The sequence below is a fragment of the Pelobates fuscus genome, chromosome 3 (assembly GCF_036172605.1).
Source record: "Pelobates fuscus isolate aPelFus1 chromosome 3, aPelFus1.pri, whole genome shotgun sequence".
NCBI lineage: Eukaryota > Metazoa > Chordata > Amphibia > Anura > Pelobatidae > Pelobates > Pelobates fuscus.
Genome location: NC_086319.1, coordinates 268,786,453 through 268,808,046, shown reverse-complemented (window position 1 = coordinate 268,808,046; position 21,594 = coordinate 268,786,453). Strand labels below are relative to the sequence as shown.

Sequence of the window (21,594 nt, the reverse complement as noted above, 5' to 3'; positions counted from 1 at the left end):
ATGTTTAAATGTCGCTAAACAAGCCACCTATATATAAAAGGTGTGATGAGATGTCCCGGTGATAATCTGGGAGCTATGCATTAAATAACAAATGGTTAGATCATAAAATACGGTGTGTTAGTAGGCTGATTAAACATCATGTTAAGTTCAAATTAACGATCTAACTGAGTGAAACAGGCTAGGGTGAATTGTGATGTAGGATTAGTTAAGTTTGGTCAATTTAGGCTATCCACAAGTTATATGTACTAGGCAGCAAGCTACAGGCTATGCATTGGGGGGACAGTCCCCTGTGATTAATTATGGGCTAGGGGCACTCTTTCAGCATTAAAGTTAAGCATAACTCAGGAGCATAGGGGTAGAAAAAATCACTAGACGTCATCAGAACATAAAATTTGCCATAATTACAGTTGGAGTCTATATGAGGCAAGGAGTGAGTGACTCTTTTATGGCTTCCAGAGTTCCAGTCAGCCCACGCCCGCAGTAGGTATACCACAGTCCCGTTCCGGTGCCTGTGTGACGGCGGGATTCCCCCGCGTCCTCTGGTAAGGTTGCAGCAGGTTCTGGGCTTTCTTGTTCTGCGCTCTTGGCGTGCAGAGGATAGGAGCGGCAGTTGGGGTCATCGGGTCACCTGGTGAGTGTCTTGGAGTCCTGGCTGTGGTTTGAGCTGTGCGGTGCTGTCGCTGGCTGTTGAGGATTCGATGTGGCAGTGTGGCAGTATATGCCAGTGTAGGCTTGACAGTCCGCCATCCTCTTGGTCTTTTTTGGTGCGCCTTGCCCCTTTTGAATCCTCTTTGGGTCGCTGTGTTACGATGGGGCTGTTTGTGATGTTGAGCCTTGGGAGCCCTCTTAGCTGTGTGGGCTTTGTGTGGACTGTGTCTGGTCGCAGAGGTGCTCCGTTTGGATGCTGTTTTGCCAGACCCTTTCTTGTGAGTGGCCATTTTGAGAGTAGGGTTGGGGTTTGTCCCCTTTGTCGCTTTGCCTTCACGTTTCAGACTCCTCATCGTACCTCCTGGTGCGGGTTCCGCTTGCAGGGGTCGCAGTAGAGCCTCTAGCTTCTCCCAGAGTGCCCCAAATATGCGGTCGTACCGGAGCTCTGTTTCCCTCTCGATCGTGTGCTCGGTAGTGGAGCGTAGGCCGGCCGCCATTTTGCAGGCTCTGCCCACGACCGTTAGGTGTCGTGGTCTTGTCTCTTGGATCTCGTGTGGCCGGTTGGTCTTACGAGGTAGGACCGGGATATCCCCCGCCGGTCCAAAGGGGGGGGGACGAGGTCTCTGGGACTGTTTTCCTTTATTGCTCGGTGGCAGGAGAGCGGCCGCCTCTCCCGCGCCTGCTAGGCTAGTAGGCCTCACCGGTGCGTGTGGCGTGGGTCGGGTTGATCGGTGCTTGTAAGGTGTCGGTTTGTTGGTCCCGATTTCCCCCATCACTTGGTGGTCCCAGTTTGGCATTTGGGTGCCTTTTTAGTAGAGTTATCTCGCTTTTTCGGGTGTCGGCCACTGGAGCTGTTAAGGGTTGCTGCTGCTCAGCTCTGCGGCTCAGGAGCTCCAGAAACAAAGTGATTTAACTCCTAAATGGCAGTGCATTGAGCAGTGAAACATGTGAATCATGATCTATACATTAAAACTACTTAAGTAAGAAAAAGTTGTTTAGGTGACTATAGGGTTTCTTTAAAATTAGTGTAGGACCCTCCTATATTGGAGTACTGTAACGTAGTGGTGGGCTTAACACAATATGTGCATATGGTGTAACTGAATCCCCATATTTGTTTGCTGAGATAGGTGATTTTAAACAGCCTTGTAAAATTGAAAACTGTATTTGTTTTTTTGTGTGTGCGCTGTTCCTTTAACTGTATTTTGTATAGATTTTTTTGTCTTTACGGCAGCACCACCTATTATAGATGCATGTTCTGGGTGAGCCCGCAATTCCCATTTTTTTTTTTTTGTGTAAATTTGGAATCCAGACCAGATTGTTATTTGGCTAGCACGCCACCCATCTACTACGGGTACCCCTTTGGAGGTGACCACAGGAAAGCATAAATGGAGGAGTCTCTTGAAGCTGTTTAAGCCGTAACCAAGTGTCTCAAGTTAGCATGCAAATCTCCCATGTTAAAACTAATGTAGGACCCACTGATACTGGAGTACTATGACATAACTCGATATGGCCATATGGTGGAACTGAATTCCCATACTTATTTGCCTTGATAGGTGATTTTAAGTAGCCTTGTAAGATTTAAAACTGCATTTTTGTTTTTGTGTGTGTGCTGTTCCTTTAACTGTATTTCATGTTAAAGTGAACCTGTCGTGACCTGTTTACTTTAAGTTTCAGACTTTAGCTCTTTCAGATATAGGTTAGTTTTTTTTATATATCGTGAACACACGTCGGTTTTATCTTAAAGGGACACTATAGTCACCAAAACAACTTTAGACTAATGAAGCAGTTTTGGTGTATAGATCATGCTCCTGCAGTCTGACTGCTCAATTCTCTGCCATTTAGGAATTAAATCACTTTGTTTATGTCCATGCATCCCTAGTCACACCTCCCAAAAATGGTTTAATTTTCAATTAGATCTTAGCTTACTTTAAAGGTTTTTATCTCATGCTCTAAATTGAATTTTAATTACATATAAGAGGCTCCTGAAGGGTCTAGCAAGCTATTAGCAGAGCATTCTAAATTAAACAGACTGTGAAATAAAGGAAGTGTGAGGTGTTTCTTTACTGGAAGTGGTTAGGAAAGTCACATGCAGGGAGGTGAGACTAGAACTGTAAAACAAAGTGATGTAACTCCTAAATGGCAGAGAATTGAGCAGTGAGACTACAGAGGCATGATCTATTCCAGTGTTCCACGACCTAGTCCTCATGGACCACCAACATTCCAGATTTTGTCAGTATCTCCATTGTAATAAAACAGAGAAATGCATAACTGATGACTAGTAAGGCACTCTACTTATTGCACATTACAAGCCAGTGAGGAGATTATTTAAAGCTTGCTGAGGTGCTTTATGTGTGAAGAGGTTAACACGTTTTAATGTTTTATCAATGTGTAAATTCCAGAGAAATGACAGTTACATCTTCACATAGTAAAAAACCTATGTACATCTGTTTGATCCAGGTAGTTCTGCTTTTAAAGGGACCGCTAAAGCACTATAACTTGCTAAAATGCTTTATTTGTGAAGTGTGTGTTCTCTTTTTATATTTTACAAAAAAAGTGCAGATTTCAATAGAAATTGACACTTTTATAAATTAACCTGGTTACACCTCCCTGGCTTTCAAACATAGTATTAGTTTTGCTACTTCTTGGCTAAACTCAAGAGACAGCATTTGCCCAGAGCACCTGCCTTGCAAAGACTTCTCACTGAGGTATTTTGGAAAGTCTGTGATTGGATAGTCACAGAAAGTCTGGGCAGAGTCAGATAGGGAGGGCTTGCAAAGGTTGCAGACAACAGATCTGCAGCTTCTGTAAGCATTTTTTTTTTAGCTATACCCCAAAGAAAAATGCATACTTAAATGCATGCATGTTTTCAATGGGTGAATAGATATTAAACAGTGATTTTTTTATTTGGTCAATGGAATGCCCCTTTAACATAACTATTGTTTACAGCATTTATTTCTACATACTGCATGTTTACCTTGCCTTCCTCACAGTATGTTCCATTTTGCACCATAATTACAGGATTTGCGACAGCTTTGCAGTTTCCAATTGAAAAAGTGTAGCCATTAATTGTGGGATTACTGTCACCACCAGAGCAGTAAAGGACTCCGCATTTTACATCCCTGTGGAAACAAAACGTTATTGTCTATCACGATTTCCCGCAGTGATGTAATTTAACACAACATAAATATCTATGGTCAGTATCAGGTGCAGGTCAGTGTCAGCATCTCTTAGAAGGTCATACGATTGGAAAGCAGACCAAAGGGCCTGATAGTTTTAATATGATTAGTGGTTTATTGAAAAGAAAAAAACAGTTTGTTGTATTTTAACACATTTAAAACATTTTTTCATTAAATCAAGGCTATATTTTTTGTGTCTGCAGTGCACTTTCAAATATTTTTTTTATTAAATAAGCTTTCAATATGCTTTAGTACTGTTAGAAAAACTATTATATATCTACATGCGCCACCATTAAGGTCTATAGATATTTTTCTAGATAAATCTCCTGGAAAGTTTTTCTAACAGAATTGAATCATGTGTTCCTTCATTACTCTTATTTTTTTTTTTTTTTTAATACAAATTAGTTTTGATATTTGTTACTATTATTGGTTTATTTTATTGCTTTACTGTTTTGCATACAGTAGTCAGGCTTCATACAGGCCTACTCTTGCAAGTCTCTCCTACCACCTTCCTGTATAGCTTCAGATTTAGCTATCTAACACATTTTTATTTAGTCCAGCACAAGTATGTTACCCTCAGAAGCTAAACTCGGCAGAATAAAACCAGATATAGAGTCCACTATTTACCTTTTGACAGCACTGGGATTATCCTGGTGAACCACCTTGGAGGCTTTTTATACTACGGTAAATCATAAAGGGAGTTCACTCTTAAAGGGACACTCCAGGCACCCAGACCACTTCTGCTCATTGGAGTGGTCTGGGTGCCAACTCCCACTACTCCTAACCCTGCAAGTGTAATTATTGCAGTTTTCTATAAACTGCAATAATTACCTTGCAGGGTTAACTCCACCTCTAGTGGCTGTCTACTAGACAGCCACTAGAGGTCACTTCCTGACACATAGCACATAGCACAGATTATCTGTGCTAGAGCGTCGCTGGACGTCCTCATGCTGTGTGAGGACCTCCAGCGTCGCTCATTTCCTCATAGGAAAGCATTGAAATTCTTTTTCAATGCTTTCCTATAGGGAACGCTAATGCGAATGCACGGCATTGCCGCACATGCGCATTAGGTCTCCTCGGCCGGTGGGTGGGATCAGTCTCGCCCACCGGCAGACGGAGACAGTAGGAGGAGCGGCACGGAGGAGGAGACAGCGACGAGGGACATCGTCGCTGCCTCAGGTAAGTGACTGAAGGGGTTTTCACCCCTTCAGTAACCGGGGATTGGGGGGGTACCTCCAGTGCCAGGAAAACTGATTATTTTCCTGGCACTGGAGTTTCCCTTTAACGAATTTTTCCATCATTTAGTCGATTAGTAACACCACCAGCATTGTTAATGCCTTCTTTTACTCCTGACATAGCTACCTCGTCGGGTATTTTCTTATTATCTAGCACTTAGAGATAGTTATTACACTGTTGCATGTGTATATACAGTATTATAAAGTATCAATGCTACTGCTGTTTCTTTATTTTTTATTTTTTTTAATCTATAAAACAAGATGTTTTTGCTATGTGCCAGTTTGACAATTTATTTTCTTCTGCTATGCACAACTCTTCTCGATATGTGACTGTTGCTGGTTTTATTACTCTATCATCTCAACAAAAAAATAAATTGCAAAAAATAAATTAGTTTAGCTTCAGATAGTCACCTTTTTTGCTCCAAATATAATAATGTACATAATATCATGATTAAGGTTTCTGGGCGCTGTAGTTTAGCTACAGTAGAAAGTTGACAAATTAACTATACCTATGTCCCAATTTCCCCGCCTCTGGTTCTTCATTTTTTTTTTGCAAACATCACTTAGAAGGGACAGTTCCTCTCTAAACACAAACCTTGTGATGTATGAGTCTCTCACGACAATAAAACTGCTTTAACCCAGCATATTACCCACTCCAGGGTTACGTCACTAGATGAAGATAAGACACTACATAGTGTACTCCCTGACATAAAAACATATATTTTAATCAATATTGCACTTACTAAACAAAAGTAGTTTACAGGCTTATTCCCACTTCAGTAAGTGGTACATATCTGGGTCTTGCACGGTCAGCTCCAATTACAGGAGTCCACTTGATGTTGCAAATGGGGGATAAAAGTACCAATGAACGGGCCAATAGCATTAAAAAAAATATGGTTTTTGGTTCTCAGCCCTTGTTATTGCCTGTCCCCACCCTTTTTTGTACCACAGGACTGCATTTACACTAATGTAATTAAACGTTGCAGTGTAATTTGTTAGGAGACCAAGTCCATGCTGCTATTGGTTGGCTTGGGATATGCAATGTAATTAGTTGGGCTCACTATGTTGTTTGTGAGGGGGTTATGGTGGAGGACCTGGATGGAATCTTTGTGTACCACTGTAACCCTATTGTATGTAAATGAGGCTGTGGGAGGTATAAATAGATGTGCTGTTTTTAAATAAAGCAGAGTTGTTGAGTCTTTAAATGCCCAGGGAGATGGAATTTGAACCCTGCTGGAACTTTCCATGAAGAAGTCCATTTTAGACTGCCAAAACGCGTAGGGACTTTTGCTTCTTTGCAAATTTGACTTTAGATTTATTTACATATGTGTTTATATTTTTGGGGGTTTATTAATGCAATTGGCCAGTTCATTGGTACTTGTATCCCCCATTTGCAACATCACATAGACTCCTGAAATTGGAATTGACAGTGCAGGATCCAGACACTTATCACTTGCTAAAGTGGGGATAAGCCTATACGCTACTTTTGTTCTGTATGTGCAATATTTATTAAAAATGTGTTTTTATGTCACAGAGTACACTATGTAGTATCTTCTTTTCAAAGTTCAGAACTTCTGAATGAGCTATAGAGACTGCCCTGGAGTGGGTGATATTACTTTTTCTTTTTTACTCTTGAGAGTGCAGTAAATACTGTATAGCTCCACATCCTTTTTTTATGTGTTGCCCTATGTATATTTCTTATTACATTGTCTGTAGAATTATTTGAGTTGTATTTTGTTGAAGATTTTGGAGGAATCTTTTTTTGTGGCTACAAGACAAGGGGTAATACCATTTTGCCTCAATACTTGGGTGTGTTTATTTAATTTGGGGTAGGGTGTTTTTCTTTATTTAACCTAACATTGCCTAATCCTGCCTTGATACTAGGCAGTCAAAATATTTAAAGAAATAAATGAATACATATACACACTTACTCAGGGGCACAGCTCTGGTAATTACCCATAGACACTTGACAGTGTCCATAGTTGTTTCCACGCCTGTTATGTCTGAAACATGAACTATCAACCCGAGCACCTAAAAGAAAGGAGAGGATTAAACAGAGAAGCTCAGACATTAGTAAGCTCTCGGAAGCTTAGATATAAAGAAGTTCTGAGAGGCTCAGATATTAAGAATATACTCCCTCAAACAGGGTGCATCTAATCCCCGATAATAAATTGCAACTACGTATCAGGTTTCCTGCTTTTATATAAAATTGTGACATAGAGGTTACATAGTATTTTTTGACTCTGTATTATACTTATTGTGACCCACCTGGTCCCCAAAGAGCAGAGCATTGGCTCTGTAGGGTTGGACACTTTCCATTGAAGCAGTACCCCTGGCCATTCATGCAGGAGATGCCATTGACTCGGAAGCGGTCAGAGGGACAAGTAGCTGTAACCCCATCGCACATATCGGCCAGGTCACAGTTATCCTTGGCAGGTCGACATACAATTCCCGCTTTCTTAATCTAGGACAACATTATAAACAACAGTTTACTCCTGCCTCATACTGTGACGTAGCCCTAAAATGCGCATGAATGAATTCCTACACAGTTTCTATATTAATACTGAATAAAAAGATAAAAACAACAGGGCTCCACATGGATGCCAGAAACCAGTAGGACCTTGGTAGCTCATAGCGATGCACAAAGCATTCTTGGTACTTTGGCAGATCTGTGAACCCCCACATTGATTTATTTGTTCCAGATTCCTCCTTTTGGAAGGAGCAGGTGGGCAGTGCATTGTTCTCCTGCTTGGGATTGTTAACCTCCTTTCACCCATGATGTTGGAACATCTTATAATCCACACCTGAATGTTCTTGCTTTCAAATACAGTATGGGTTGGGGGTGGTCATCTCAGAAGCATTCATGCAAATTACATCACTGATATGCCTCTGACTAATCCATCATTTATCCCTGCCACTGCCTTTAACCCCTTAAGGACCAAACTTCTGGAATAAAAGGGAATCATGACATGTCACACATGTCATGTGTCCTTAAGGGGTTAAATCTATCTAATTTACTTTTCTACAATCAGAATATGTCTGAAGTCAGAAGGACTTCTTCACTGAATCTGTGCAAGAGTATTGCACTGACACAGCTTCTGACAGATGAATCACCAGGAGCAACCGGGTCCCCTGAAAGGATGGTGGAGGTCACCTGGGACAGCTTTAGGTGTTTGATAGCTTCCTTCCACTGCACATTGTGGCCACAGCATCCTAGGTAGGGATGTCCTCTTCAAAATAAGCAAAGGCACCCAGATCTGTTTTAATGCTCCTAGAAATTAGTAATTTAAAGGTGAAGAAGAAGTTATTTGGGACCCAGACAGCTTTAGATTCTGAAAGAAGGGACGTGAGTCAAGGACTGAAACATTCTGCTATCTGCCTGGCAGTGTGATCGGTCTCATTTAACAGCATGCCATTTTCGGCAGGACTTTGACTCAACTCAATTGCGAGGGTCAACATGGAGGTCAGTGGAAGATGTTGGTGTACTGGGCACCTAGATAGAAAAGCAGGACGAACCATACAACTATATAACATTTAGTCAAATCGATCCAAGGGTCAAAAATATTGGGGGCATTATGTGGTGTGGAACAAAGGATACTATGACTGAGAGCTGAGGGATCAATAACATGACAGAGCAGCTTTAATTACCTCCATGGCATTTAGGATACATTCCTACCCTTTCTTTTGTAAATGTGAGTATAAAAGCAGAATAAACTGTATTTGTTACAGTGTTAGGATATACAATTACACAGACTGTGACGAGAGCAATCTCGCCACATTGCATTGGAGAAGCCTGGTTGCCCGCCTGCTGCCTTTGGACTATGGCCCTGGGAGATTGGGCCCTTTAAAAACAGTATTCGGCCATACCAGAGTGTATGTCACTCATTCTGGCCCTTTAAATACTGTGGGAAAGGATTGACACTTTTTATATGGCACTTCGGATGCAGCTGAAGTGCCGAAGTTGCCGAAGTCGACAAAGGAACACGTGGCGGCCATTTTAATTCATGCGAACGCGGTCAGCGGTGTGTGCAGCCAAATCTATGGAACTGTTTGCGGCTACCCAATTGCACGAACACCGCTGACCCGTACCGTCTTTGACACCGCGGCTGGAGACTAAGTCCTGTTCGAAGATTCGAACTCTCGTTCGAAAGGGACTTAGTTATTTTCTCGGTGCAAAATAGACCGACCGCACAGCCCAAATCCATGGAACTTGTTGGGCATGAAAATGTGCTTGCGGTCGGTCATAAAGGACTTCCGGCTATCTTTTTATCTACTGGGGGGATTTGTGTGATTCTTGAGAGTATTTATGTTTAAAGTATGCTGAGTTTAAATATGTAATTCTTATGAAGATTGGATGTATAGTTTTAAAGTTACAGGATATGTGGAAAAACTGTATTTTTACTGTCTGTGATGATTATGTGAAACCATTGTGTAACATAATTGTATCACAGGCAGAGGGGAGGATTTTGTGTGTAAATGCTGGGAGTGTCTTCTGTAATGTACGTGTATGATTGGTTATTTTGTAACACCCTGTGGGTGGTCCTACCTAAGGGTAACTGTTATAAAAGAAGGTTCTTTTGGTGCCATTAAACAGACCACTGCTTGACAATCAACACGGAGCTTTGTCTCGTTCTTGGGGGGATTTACTGTATGCTGTTAGAGACTGATTGCCAGGAGTGTAAGCTGATTATCTGCTTTTCTTGTTCGTCTGCTAGCAGCTATTTGTGAGGTTCCAGTTCGGGAGGTGGAGTGCTATTTTGTATCCAGTTCGGGAGTTTGGTGTTCTGCAGTAGCTGTGCCTGATCTTTGTAAAAGGGGAAGATCTACTAAATGGCGGTTTAACCCCTTTTATGCCTGGGGGTGCCGTTACACAGACTTTCTGCTCAGTACGTTATGCTCAAAATATAGGATGTGGGGCATAAAAAGACAACCTTGGTTAGGTCACATTTTGTGCCAGGTGATTGCAACTCATCACATGCTTCACATTAGGATTGTCTGGAGTTTGATGTAAGAATTTTAGAGGTGGAGATTGTAAGGTTTTTGTACCAAATTGAGAATTCAAAGTGAATTTCAATTTTATTGCGTGAGTAGCCATGGGCGTAGGAACCCAAAACAATTTGGGGGGGATAGCATTTTTACTCGCCGGGTATATTCTTATTCCGTAAACTAGGCGTTGTTTATCCCATTGTACAGCGCTACAGAATTTGCAGTCCCTATATAAATGATTAAATAATAACATTAAAGGGTCACTACAAGGAAGGGGTTTTACTTACCCGGATACAGCGCCGGGATCCTCCTGATTAGAACAACCCCTACCCCTCCCATGAATATTAGAACCACCCCTACCCCTTCCATGCACAAAAGAACCCCACCTGCCCCTTCCACACATATTAACCCCCCTACCCCATCCATGCATATTAGTACCCCCCTAACCCCTTCCATGCATATTAGTACCCCCTAACCCCTTCCATGCATATTAGAACCCACCCTACCCTTTCCATTCATATTAGTACTCCCCTAACCCCTTCCAATAATTTTTCTACCTCCCTCCTCCTCCCATCCATATTAGTAGACCTGAATATTCTGTGGATTGTAGGCTCATCCACTGAAAGGGACAGTATCTTGAGTGCAGGTGTAATGACAGAGACAGAGGGGGGTGAATAGAGAGAGAGACGGGGGGGGGGGTGAATAGAGAGAGAGAGACAGAGGGGGGGAGTGCCACAGGGAGAGGGGGAGAGTGAGACACAAGGGGAGAACAAGGGGCGAATAGAGAGAGACAGAGGGGGAGGGAGAGTGCCACAGGGAAAGGAGGGAGAAAGAGACAGATGGGGGAGAGTGAGACACAAGGGGGGAAAGAGGGGCGAATAGAGAGAGACAAAGGGGGAGGGAGAGTGCCACAGGGAAAGGAGGGAGAGTGAGACACAAGGGGAGAACAAGGGGCGAATAGAGAGAGACACAGGGGGAGGGAGAGTGCCACAGGGAAAGGAGGGAGAAAGAGACAGAGGGGGGAGAGTGAGACACAAGGGGAGAAAGAGGGGCGATTAGAGAGAGACAGAGGGGGAGGGAGAGTGCCACAGGGAAAGGGGGAGAAAGAGACAAAGGGGGGGAGTGAGACACAAGGGGAGAAAGAGGGGTGAATAGAGAGAGACAGTGCCACAGGGAAAGGGGGGGAGAAAGAGACAGAGGGGGGAGAGTGAGACACAAGGGGAGAAAGAGGGGTTAATAGAGAGAGACAGAAGGGGAGCGAGAGTTCCACAGGGAAACTCTAGCCCTGGAGCTACGGGCTAGAGTTCACTCTCACCACTGCGACCACCAGGGATTCCTGGTGGTCCCAGTGGTGAGAGTGAACTCTAGCCCCATACAAACACTGCCCACACACACAACATACACATTCACACACTGCCCCCCCATACACATACACAGACCGCCATACACACATTGCCCTACACACACACACAGCCACCCATACACACATTGCCCCACACACCCTACACACTGAACCTTTCACACACATTGCACCCCTCACACATTGCACCACTGCTCCTATACCCTACTACAGCCCCATATCCCAGCAGACCCCAGGTAAGTTGTCAAACTGTACTTAAACGGTTTGACTATTTACTCTGGGAGCGGGTCCCGGCACTCCTGGCACCATAACCACTACACAGAGCTGTAGTGGTTATTGTGCATGGATTATTTCTTTAAATAATCTATAGGTGCCCCTCCTGAGATCAGGCTCTGGATCCGCCACTGATTTTATATATATATATATAATTATGCCTATAATATTTACACATATATTAATGTACATTTATATATGCATAATACACTAAGAAATGTCATTCATATGTACCATATGTAATGAGCAGATATTGGCCCAGTCTTGTTTCTAGGTGCATACTCCAGCACAATAACATATTTAAAGTGAAGAGCGCACCCACAGGACTTCAAAATAAACAAGATAACGTAATTTTTTACAATTGTGCCCTACATACATTCACCATTTCAGTCCCATTACCAAGCTTTCCTTAATATGTCATGGTAGTTGGACTGAAACATTGGTTATATGCAAAGACACGTCTGCTTAAAATAAATCTGCACTCTTTTTTTTTAAGCCTATATGTGCTTTTTTTCACGTTGGAGTAATAATTTAAATTTTAAGTTATCTTTTCTAACTCTGTATCTGCACAATATGCTGGCGCGACGCATTATGGGGCTGGTAAATAATTTTTTTCCAGGGCTGCTTTTAATTTCCAGTCTGGCCCTGTCAAGGTCTGGGTCCCAGGGTCCACCTTCATGTTCCACCAATGAGTTTGTTCACAGGGGGTGGAGTGCTTAGGGGATGTCCTGATATGTGTGTAAGGAATGCATTGTGTGAATCTGTGTTTGTATGTGTAAGGGCTGCAAGGTGTGTTTCTGTGTATGTACGGGATGCAGTGTGTGCGTCTGTAAGTGGTGCATTGAGTGTGTGTACGGGGTGCATTGAGTGTGTGTAAGGAATGCATTGTGTGTTTCTGTGTGTGTAAGGGTTGCATGATTGTGTGATTGTGTGTGTGTGTGTGTGTGTGTGATGGATGTCAATCTCTCCCCCTCCCTTGTCACTCTCTTTCTCCTCCTCCCTCCCTTGTCACTCTCTCCCCCTCCCTCCCTCCCTTGTCACTCTTTCTCCCCCTCCATTGTCACTCTTTCTCCCCCTCCCTCCCTCCCTTGTCACTTTATTTCTCCCCCTCCTTCCCTCCCTTGTCACTCTCTTTCTCCCCCTCCGTCCCCCCTTGTCACTCTCTTTCTCCCCCTCCCTCCCTTGTCACTCTCTTTCTCCCCCTCCCTCCCTTGTCACTCTCTTTCTCCCCCTACCTCCCTTGTCACTCTCTTTCTCCCCTTTCCTCCCTTGTCACTCTTTCTCCCCCTCCCTCTCCACTCTCTTTCTCCCCCTCCCTCCCCACTCTCTTTCTCCCCCTCCCTCTATCCCTTGTCACTCTCTTTCTCCCCCTCCCTTTCTCCCCCTCCCTCCCTCCCTTGTCACTCTCTTTCTCCCCCTCCCTCCCTCCCTTGTCACTCTCTTTTCTCCCCCTGCCTCCCTTGTCATTTTCTTCCTCCCCCCTCCCCTACCTCTATTGTAGAGTGGCTGAGCCCTGTATGATCCACGGGTACAGGGAGATTTTGTTTCCTGTACCCGGCCGGACTAACAGGAAGTGCACACTCAGTGTGCACTTCCTGTTAGTCCGGTCGGGTACAGGAGACAGATGCTCCCTGTACCCGCAGACCATACAGGGCTCGGCCATGCTACAGTGAGGGAGTGACAGGAGGGAGCGCTGAGCGCTTACCTCCTGTCAGCCCCTCTCCTCATGCTGCGCCCGGGCGGTGCGCCCTCATGGACGCACCAGCCTGGGCAAAGCTGCAGCCGCCTGAGGCTCTCTGCAGAGCGCTCGGGCGGCTGCAGCATGAGGGGGGCCGGCGGAGCTGGGGGGGATTTCACCATAACCTGTCCCCCCCGCATGATTTGCTGGGGGGGATGCGTCCCCCCCATCCCCACCGGTTCCTACGCCCATGTGAGTAGCCAAACTGAAAGGGGATGTCTCCAGTTCAGCTACTTTGACCATAACTTTGAATTCTCACTTTAGTGAATACATCCGCATGTGGGACAGTAAACCAAATAGAATCTGCATTTTATTATTTTTTTTCTACACCACTAAAGACATTTGTATACACCATAGTGAAAACGGTAAAATACATGAGTCTAACAGACAAGGGAGACAAACAAAAATATTATAAAATAAAAGATAGAGTTGATTCTTATGAGAGATTTCGAACAGTATAATTCACCGACCTGACAATTGGCGCAACATTCCCCCTCTGAACACTGAGCTTCCGTCTTGAATTTGCAGGTGGAAGCTTCACAGCACGGATTGTTACATTCCTGCAATCCAACATGAACACATGATATCTGTCATTCAGTTACAGAGTCACCATCACTGAATTAAATAAACATGCTGTAACGTGTGACACAGGAAATGTAAAATGGCTTATAATAATCAGAGAATTAGGATGAAGGACATTAATATGTAATAAGGGAGGTCCTGCCTTTTTCTGATGGGGGTAGTAACTGCTGAACCTCTACATGCTGCTCAGTTATTTAGCAGTTATAGTTATTTAAAGAGCATCTTGACACTCACAAGAACTAATGTACAAGTGGTTAGTGTATGGGTGAGAAATCTGGACTTTTATATAGTTCCTAAGCTGCATGTTAACAATCAGAGAGCTCTGTAAGGGTGCTTTTTCTGATTTATTTGTGCCCCATGATCCAAAGTGGTAAACCTTTTTCTAGACCTTCTTATTGCAGGATTACAGGTAAGTTAGCCCAATAGTACATTCATGTATCCTACTGGAGTGTATCTTTAGGTATAGTTAGATATGTTTGGTTTGACTAATTAAGGCCCCAATTTAATCATTTTGGATAAGCTTATCAAATATTTTAATTTAAAATGGTTTAATATTTTGAAAAATATTGTAATATTTTCATACTTTTTATATATTGATACCTTTTTATATATATTTTTATCATTTTCATATTTTCATATTTTGAAAAAAAAATCATTGAAAATTGTTGAACAAAAATATGAAATCATTTGAAAAGCTTATCATTATTGATAAGCTACCTAGCAAATTGATAGTTCCGACACCAAACTGAAAATGGGGGAAAGAAAAGGATGCGGTGTTGGTGATAGATAAAACATCACTTGCATTGTATCAATCTCAATAAGAATATTTCATAAAAAATTGCAATAACTACCAAGTTCTGAACAATGCATTCCGTACTTTCCGCTGAAGATGCTGCCAATAGAATTACCTGCACAGTACCACAGTCACAGTCTTCCCCTGGCTCAGTGAATGTATTCCCACAGACAGGGGGGGCCTTCGTGTCCTCTCTCTGCGGCATGTTCTTCAAACAGAGTGGCATTTGATTCAAAATAAAGGTTTGGTAATGTTGGTGACTGCAGGTGCTAAACTGACGTGGAGTGTTGTAACTAAATGAAGACAAAAGAGAGCGATAAGGGCAGGAGAACATTACAGAACATGAGGTTAAGAAAACAAGAGAGAAAATCAAAGGTTCAATAATTCTCAGTTAAGTCATGTGTTAAGTCCATTCTGGGTACTGTCTACTCCTTCCATTCCATGCTGGATCCATAGGGTTTTTTTTTAAGAGGCTTATCTATATGCAGAATGAAAGGAAATTTACAGATCTACTTTCCTATTCATAATAGCTGCTGTGATTTGCTAGAAATGGCTGTAGCTATCCTCCCTTGACCAGTATTGTATAATGACAGCATTTGCACCCAGTACTCTGACTTGTACTTGGGCAAATACCCCCCTGGGCCATTAGCACACGGAAGTTGTAAGCTACATCCTCAGATCGTTTTTCTATGGATTCAAATATCAGAAGATACTTTGGGAAGCTCTTGGCAAAGAGGAAGCACACACTAATTGTGCAAGATCTTCTAATTGTGCAGTAGTAGTGTGCTAGTCAGCACTATGTGGGCATGCGCATTGGCTGTTGACCCACAATTCCAATTCTCTCCAGGCCTGGACTGACCCACTAGATTATTTCTCAGTTGGCTGCAATATCTGGGTTTAACCAGGTTGTCAGAGTATTTATGATGCCCCAGTAAGTGTTTACTAGTGACTGGAGGGGAATATGAGACAGTGATGATAACACTATAAAACATGCCTGTTGTGATCGGTGGTAATGAAATCTTGGGAAACTGAGTCTGTGTCTCTTATGCATCAATAGATCTATGTGAAATCTGTCTCAGGTTGTCTATGAATAGAGATATTTGATGTCACACATCACAACTGTAGCAGTGTCAATCTGCCCAACCCATATAACACATGTTCTAAATAAGTAGGAGCACCCACACCGAGATCTGTAAGTCTTGTGCATCACAAAAAGGCCATTTGTTTGTATTTGCCCACTAGAACAGAAGTTGCCAGCCTCTGAGATAGCCTGTACATTATCTTCATGAAAATGCACAAATAAGGCTACCTTGAAAGCTCATAGAAATAGCTTGCCAATTTGATTAAATCCAGAATTTTCATGATCAATAATGCACACAATATTGAAACTATATGTCCCATAAGTCCATGCTCAGCAAAGGTCTATTGACTGTCAAGTTACACAGAATTGAAGTTAGTAACAGGCTAAACAGCCAATTTCAAACAAAAGCTGTTGTATCTATCAATAAAAAATACATGGACATTTTACTTGCCCCCTGTTTATAGCAAGATATAAATATCAAAAGCAAATGTAACATGTATCATACTCGATGGCATGTGTTACAGCTCATACGCAGGGGTGAAATTCTCATTGGAAATTTTTTAATGAGAAAATGGTCCTAGACTTATTTATGTTTTTTTTTTTTTCCACATTCAACTAAAGTCTCACATTTCTGGTGACACTATATGGACGTGGGGTTAGACCCTTCCTATTTTCTGTAGTTAACTGCACTACAACTCAACCTGTTAAACCAGGCTTCTTCAAACTCCGGCCCTCCAGATGTTGCTGAACTACAACTCCCATGATTCTATGAATGAAATAGATAGGCTGAGAATCATGGGAGTTGTAGTTCAGCAACATCTGGAAGGCCGGAGTTTGGGGAAGCCTGTGTTAAACATTGTCTGAATATCACTAGCATTAACTACATTTTACAACCATTCCCCTTGTCTCGTTTTTTTATTGTGTGTTTTTACATATATATATATATATATATATATATATATATATATATGTATGTAAAAAACAGAAAAAAAACGTATCTTGTAATACCTTTTTTTATTGGACTAACAGAATTTTTAATGACAAGCTTTCGGGAGAACCTCCCTTTCTCAAGTCTGAAGCATTTCTGAGCAAGACGACACATAGAATTCAAAGTTGAGTTGTGATACAGGGGTTAAAGCGACGTGAGTGTAGATAAGACATAGGTTTGTTAGAAAATAGACACCATTTTTGCAGAGGGTCATAAATATCCTTCTGAAGATTAGAGTGAGGGGGGAGAGAGAGGGAGAAGAAAAACAAACAAGCAGACAGTGCAGAAGATGGTACACTTTATACATGCGCACACACACATATATATGTATATGTGAATGCATAAACACATGTACATATACAATAACCAATGTGTGAGCGCTAAAATCCCATGCAGATAATATGGCAGCGTTCACAAATACAATGCACAAGAAATTGTGAAAAGCAAAACAATAATTACCAAAAAGAACGCGCTAAATTAATCTGTAAATATAAAGAAACAAATAATGGTGCAGACCATCTGGTAATAATAATATGGGGAAAAGGGGTTGTATGTAAAAAACTCACATGTCCCAGAGCCCTATCACCCCTGGCTCTGGGTTTGAAATGCTCCTTGGGAGAGGGGATATTCCCACACTGCAGGGTAGTCAGGAGGATATGTCCACTGATGATTCTGTTGTGTTTGGATGTGGTGGGTATAAACTCGCAGAGTCACCCACATAAAAGCATAAAACACATGTACTCGAAAAAAACGCTTCCTGGTTGTAGTCCGGTCACGTGATCGCTTCCGGGTCCGCCCTCCAATGACGTCCGTGTGACGCGTTTCGCCCGCCTCAAGGTCGGAAGAAGCCTGTGGAGGCGGGCGAAACGCGTCACACGGACGTCATTGGAGGGCGGACCCGGAAGCGATCACGTGACCGGACTACAACCAGGAAGCGTTTTTTTCGAGTACATGTGTTTTATGCTTTTATGTGGGTGACTCTGCGAGTTTATACCCACCACATCCAAACACAACAGAATCATCAGTGGACATATCCTCCTGACTACCCTGCAGTGTGGGAATATCCCCTCTCCCAAGGAGCATTTCAAACCCAGAGCCAGGGGTGATAGGGCTCTGGGACATGTGAGTTTTTTACATACAACCCCTTTTCCCCATATTATTATTACCAGATGGTCTGCACCATTATTTGTTTCTTTACATGTACATATACATAAACACATATACATACATGAACTAATATACACACATAGAAATGCACAGTCATATATATAAAAGCATACATGCATAAGAGTATGGGAAAGCACACGTCTACGTACTAGTCTACGTATAGTACTTTGTATATAGATAGAATAAACATTTTGGAACTTGAGAAAGGGAGGTTCTCCCGAAAGCTTGTCTTTAAAAAATTCTGTTAGTCCAATAAAAATGGTATTACAAGATACGAAATCTGTTTTTTACATCTACATCACTGGACTAATACGGCTACAATCTCTCTCTCTATATATAGATAAAGATAGAGATCATTCCTTTATTTTATTTTTCAATTTCTTTAACATCTCAGATACACCAGAAATAAAGTTGGCTCTTACTGTCTGGGTGCCAAACGTGTCCTCCTTCCTCAATCTACTACCAGAATCTCAGGGATGGAGTATGGGGGTCTGTGAAATAATGGATATGGGGTTTCCCCAGCCCTATGGCTCACACACTTGTTTTAGCTAAAACCCCTACTATTATAGCTATCTTTTGTTCATCATTGTTGGCTGCACAGGTTGCACAAGCAAGTGCGGTCAGCAACAAACACTATATAGCCACGAAAGTTGATTTCTGATCCAGATACTGAATCACAGTCTACGCTTAATTGTACACTGAATTTATACAGACTTAGGGATTCTCCACTTAGGACATGGGTATCTTTCAATCAGTGAAGCTCACCTGAGTGAAGGTGCCATAATACAGGATTCGCTGGTGCAGGGACAGAATCTATCATCATGGTTCATCCCCAGATTATGACCCATTTCATGGGCAAGTGTTGCACCGATAGCAATAGGTTCTGGAGTGTGATCCTTTGGAAGGAAGAAGAGAACAAGAAAATGAAATTAAGTGGACAATTAAGAACAAATAAAACTACAAAATAAGCTATTTTTAGTAATGTGTCATTTGAATAGAGAAAAAGGACACAGACAGGGTTATTTATTGTGCACATTCTTGAAAATTCTAAGCAAATTTAAAATCTTAGGCCAAAATAGTCAAACTAAAAACAAACTGTCTTGGCAAAATGTTCTACTCTGGCTGTTGCTGATTAAAGTTCTTAATCTAACTTGAATCTACTTTGTATTTACCACAATTCACATTTTACTGAATAAACATGATTGTTAAGCTTATTAGCTAACTATGAATTTAGCTCAGCTAGACACATCTTGAACATAGTTGACAATGGAACCAAAAGTGACCTGCATTAAAATTTCCTTACAAGCTCAATTTTGAATCATGTGGTTCACTTGCTCTTTGCTCAGTTGCAGATATTTTTCTTCACGTTGGCTCATTAGCAGAGCCACTATCAAAGTTCATCTCAGTACTGATTAAAGGAACACTCTGGGCACCATAACAACTTCAGTGAAATTAAGTTAGTATGGTGCCAGGAGGTCCCTGGTACTGGCTCACCTTACGAGTTCTCTAACTGTTTAACCCCAAATTCTTTGTTTCAGGGCCGAATCTCCCTGCCTCTCTGCCCTTCTATTTCTCAAAAATCTCTAAAGTGGAAGGTTATTGTATCCAAGAGAATACAATAACATTTTGTTATTAGGACAATTAAGCATAAACTGTGATTTAGTATCTGGATTGCAAATCAAGTCTTGTGCTTATAGAATCAGGCAGAGGCTCAGCTGATTGGCTGAGAGTAGTCAACTGACGCTGTCAGCCAATCTGTGAATACCCATTGATAAAACTAGCTTGAAAAAAGGCATATTTTATCTCATTGGCCAACAGCAGCCAGCTAACACTCTTAGCCAATGAGTTAGTCCAGCACTGGATCAGGAATATCCAGCTCTTTGACAGAAGTATTTGAGACGAGAAGCAGTGATGGCGGAACCCAGGTAAGAAGTCAAACAGGTTTGACTACTTAGAATGGGTTGGCACCAGGGAACTCCTGGCACCATAACCACTAGAGCACACTGAACTGGTTATGGAGCTTGGAGTGATCCTTTCAAAAAAAAAAAAAAAAAAAGTAAATTAGTTGATCATATGCCTCATAAACTTTACCTCGGCCAACAATGAAGTAATCATCAGAAAATGTAGAGATTTTGCTCTTTAAGTTGAAATATTCTAAACACACTTTTGTTTAAATGCCATTCATGTTTCCAAAAAATAAATATATCTTACCTGGATAACTCCAGTAGAATGGGAATTAGAGCACATGGTTGAGACAAAAGCTAGTCCTACTGTAGATCCATCAAAGTTTATGTTCCTGAATGAAAATCACATGAATTATAATTTTTCTATGCATAATATATATATATATAAAGAATGTCAGGACTAGTCTTTGTATAATAACTGCCTTTTATTCTTCATGTAGATAGTTACAGTTCTCTATTGGTATTTACTCTCTCCTTTTCTTAGAGGACAGACATTTCCTCTAACAAGGCTTTTAAATACTTTGTTATTATTATCTAATGGACTGCTTCAGGCTCCTCCTCCTAAACCATTTTACTAGTATAGTAAAGGCATGCTCTCTGTCCAGGTTGCTGAGATATTCTTCAGTTCCAGTGGTGAAGGACCAACTGAAACAAATCAAAATATTCCCTTTGAGATCTTGGAAGCTATTTCTTCCCCCCACCCCCCCAAAAAAAAGATAATTCTGTGGGCCACTTCTTAGTTATATGTATTTTGCAGTAGGGAATGGAAGAGATGAGTCTCCTTATGGCAAACATTCGAACCTTGGACCAAGGTCAGAATGCAAACTCTGCAGAGCAGCATTCTAGCCGAGTGTGACAAACCATGTTTTTGTCCTCTAGATATCCAAATGAAGATTTGGAAGCGGGCAGTAACATGGTGGAACAATGGTGAAAAATACTATTTTTTTCTCCTCAGGAAACTCTTTTAGACCCACACTCTAGTTATTTCTGACGCCTAACATGTCCATGTCCAGGTTGGGAACACATCTACTTTCTTATACAGTTAGGGGAAATGGCATGACATAGCATGGTAATAAAATGGAAGAGATTGCTCTAAGATTCTCAAAAATGAAGGCTGTTCTTCTATCTATACCCTCCACACTGTATGCTGACGCTGTTACCTACATCAATTATCAAGGTGAAACCAGGTCACCAGTGTTGAAAAAAAGTTCTGTCATGGACTTATGGAGCGAGCATATTAAATCTAGCCACATTTTTTTTTTTCGGTTCAGATCAGAGGAACCTTGAAATCACTTATGGACAGTTACAGCAGAGATCTGTTCAAACAACCTGATTGGAATCTGCAAAAAAAAATAGTCAGAAAAATTGGCCTACCTAGAGATAGATTTGATTGTGAGAAAGTTCTATAGAAAGGCTATGTCAACAGACATGAAAACCCAGAATGTTTTGACACTGTATCAATAAAATGTTACTTTGACTCGGACTAGTTTTCCATCCACTGCCTTGGAGAGTGTGGGTGCTCTTTCCTCTTTTTATTGACAAACAGGAGGTCTGAGATAGGTATTAGCCTTGGTAGCTGCCTGTTCTACTGGAAGAGGAGAGT

The 21,594-nt window shown here is 41.8% G+C and overlaps 1 protein-coding gene across 1 annotated transcript in view; it reads right to left on the bottom strand.

Moving 5' to 3' along the window:
• Positions 1-21,594, bottom strand: part of LOC134601101 (zinc metalloproteinase-disintegrin-like lachestatin-2) — a 61,712-nt gene that overhangs the window by 14,042 nt on the left and 26,076 nt on the right. The window contains exons 10-16 of the mRNA XM_063445532.1: positions 20,239-20,323; positions 18,793-18,923; positions 14,907-15,084; positions 13,887-13,976; positions 7,328-7,523; positions 6,991-7,090; positions 3,623-3,767 (exon numbers count right to left, since the gene is read on the bottom strand). Coding sequence (XP_063301602.1) covers positions 3,623-3,767; positions 6,991-7,090; positions 7,328-7,523; positions 13,887-13,976; positions 14,907-15,084; positions 18,793-18,923; positions 20,239-20,323 — 925 coding nt within the window. The remainder of the gene's footprint in view (positions 1-3,622; positions 3,768-6,990; positions 7,091-7,327; positions 7,524-13,886; positions 13,977-14,906; positions 15,085-18,792; positions 18,924-20,238; positions 20,324-21,594) is intronic.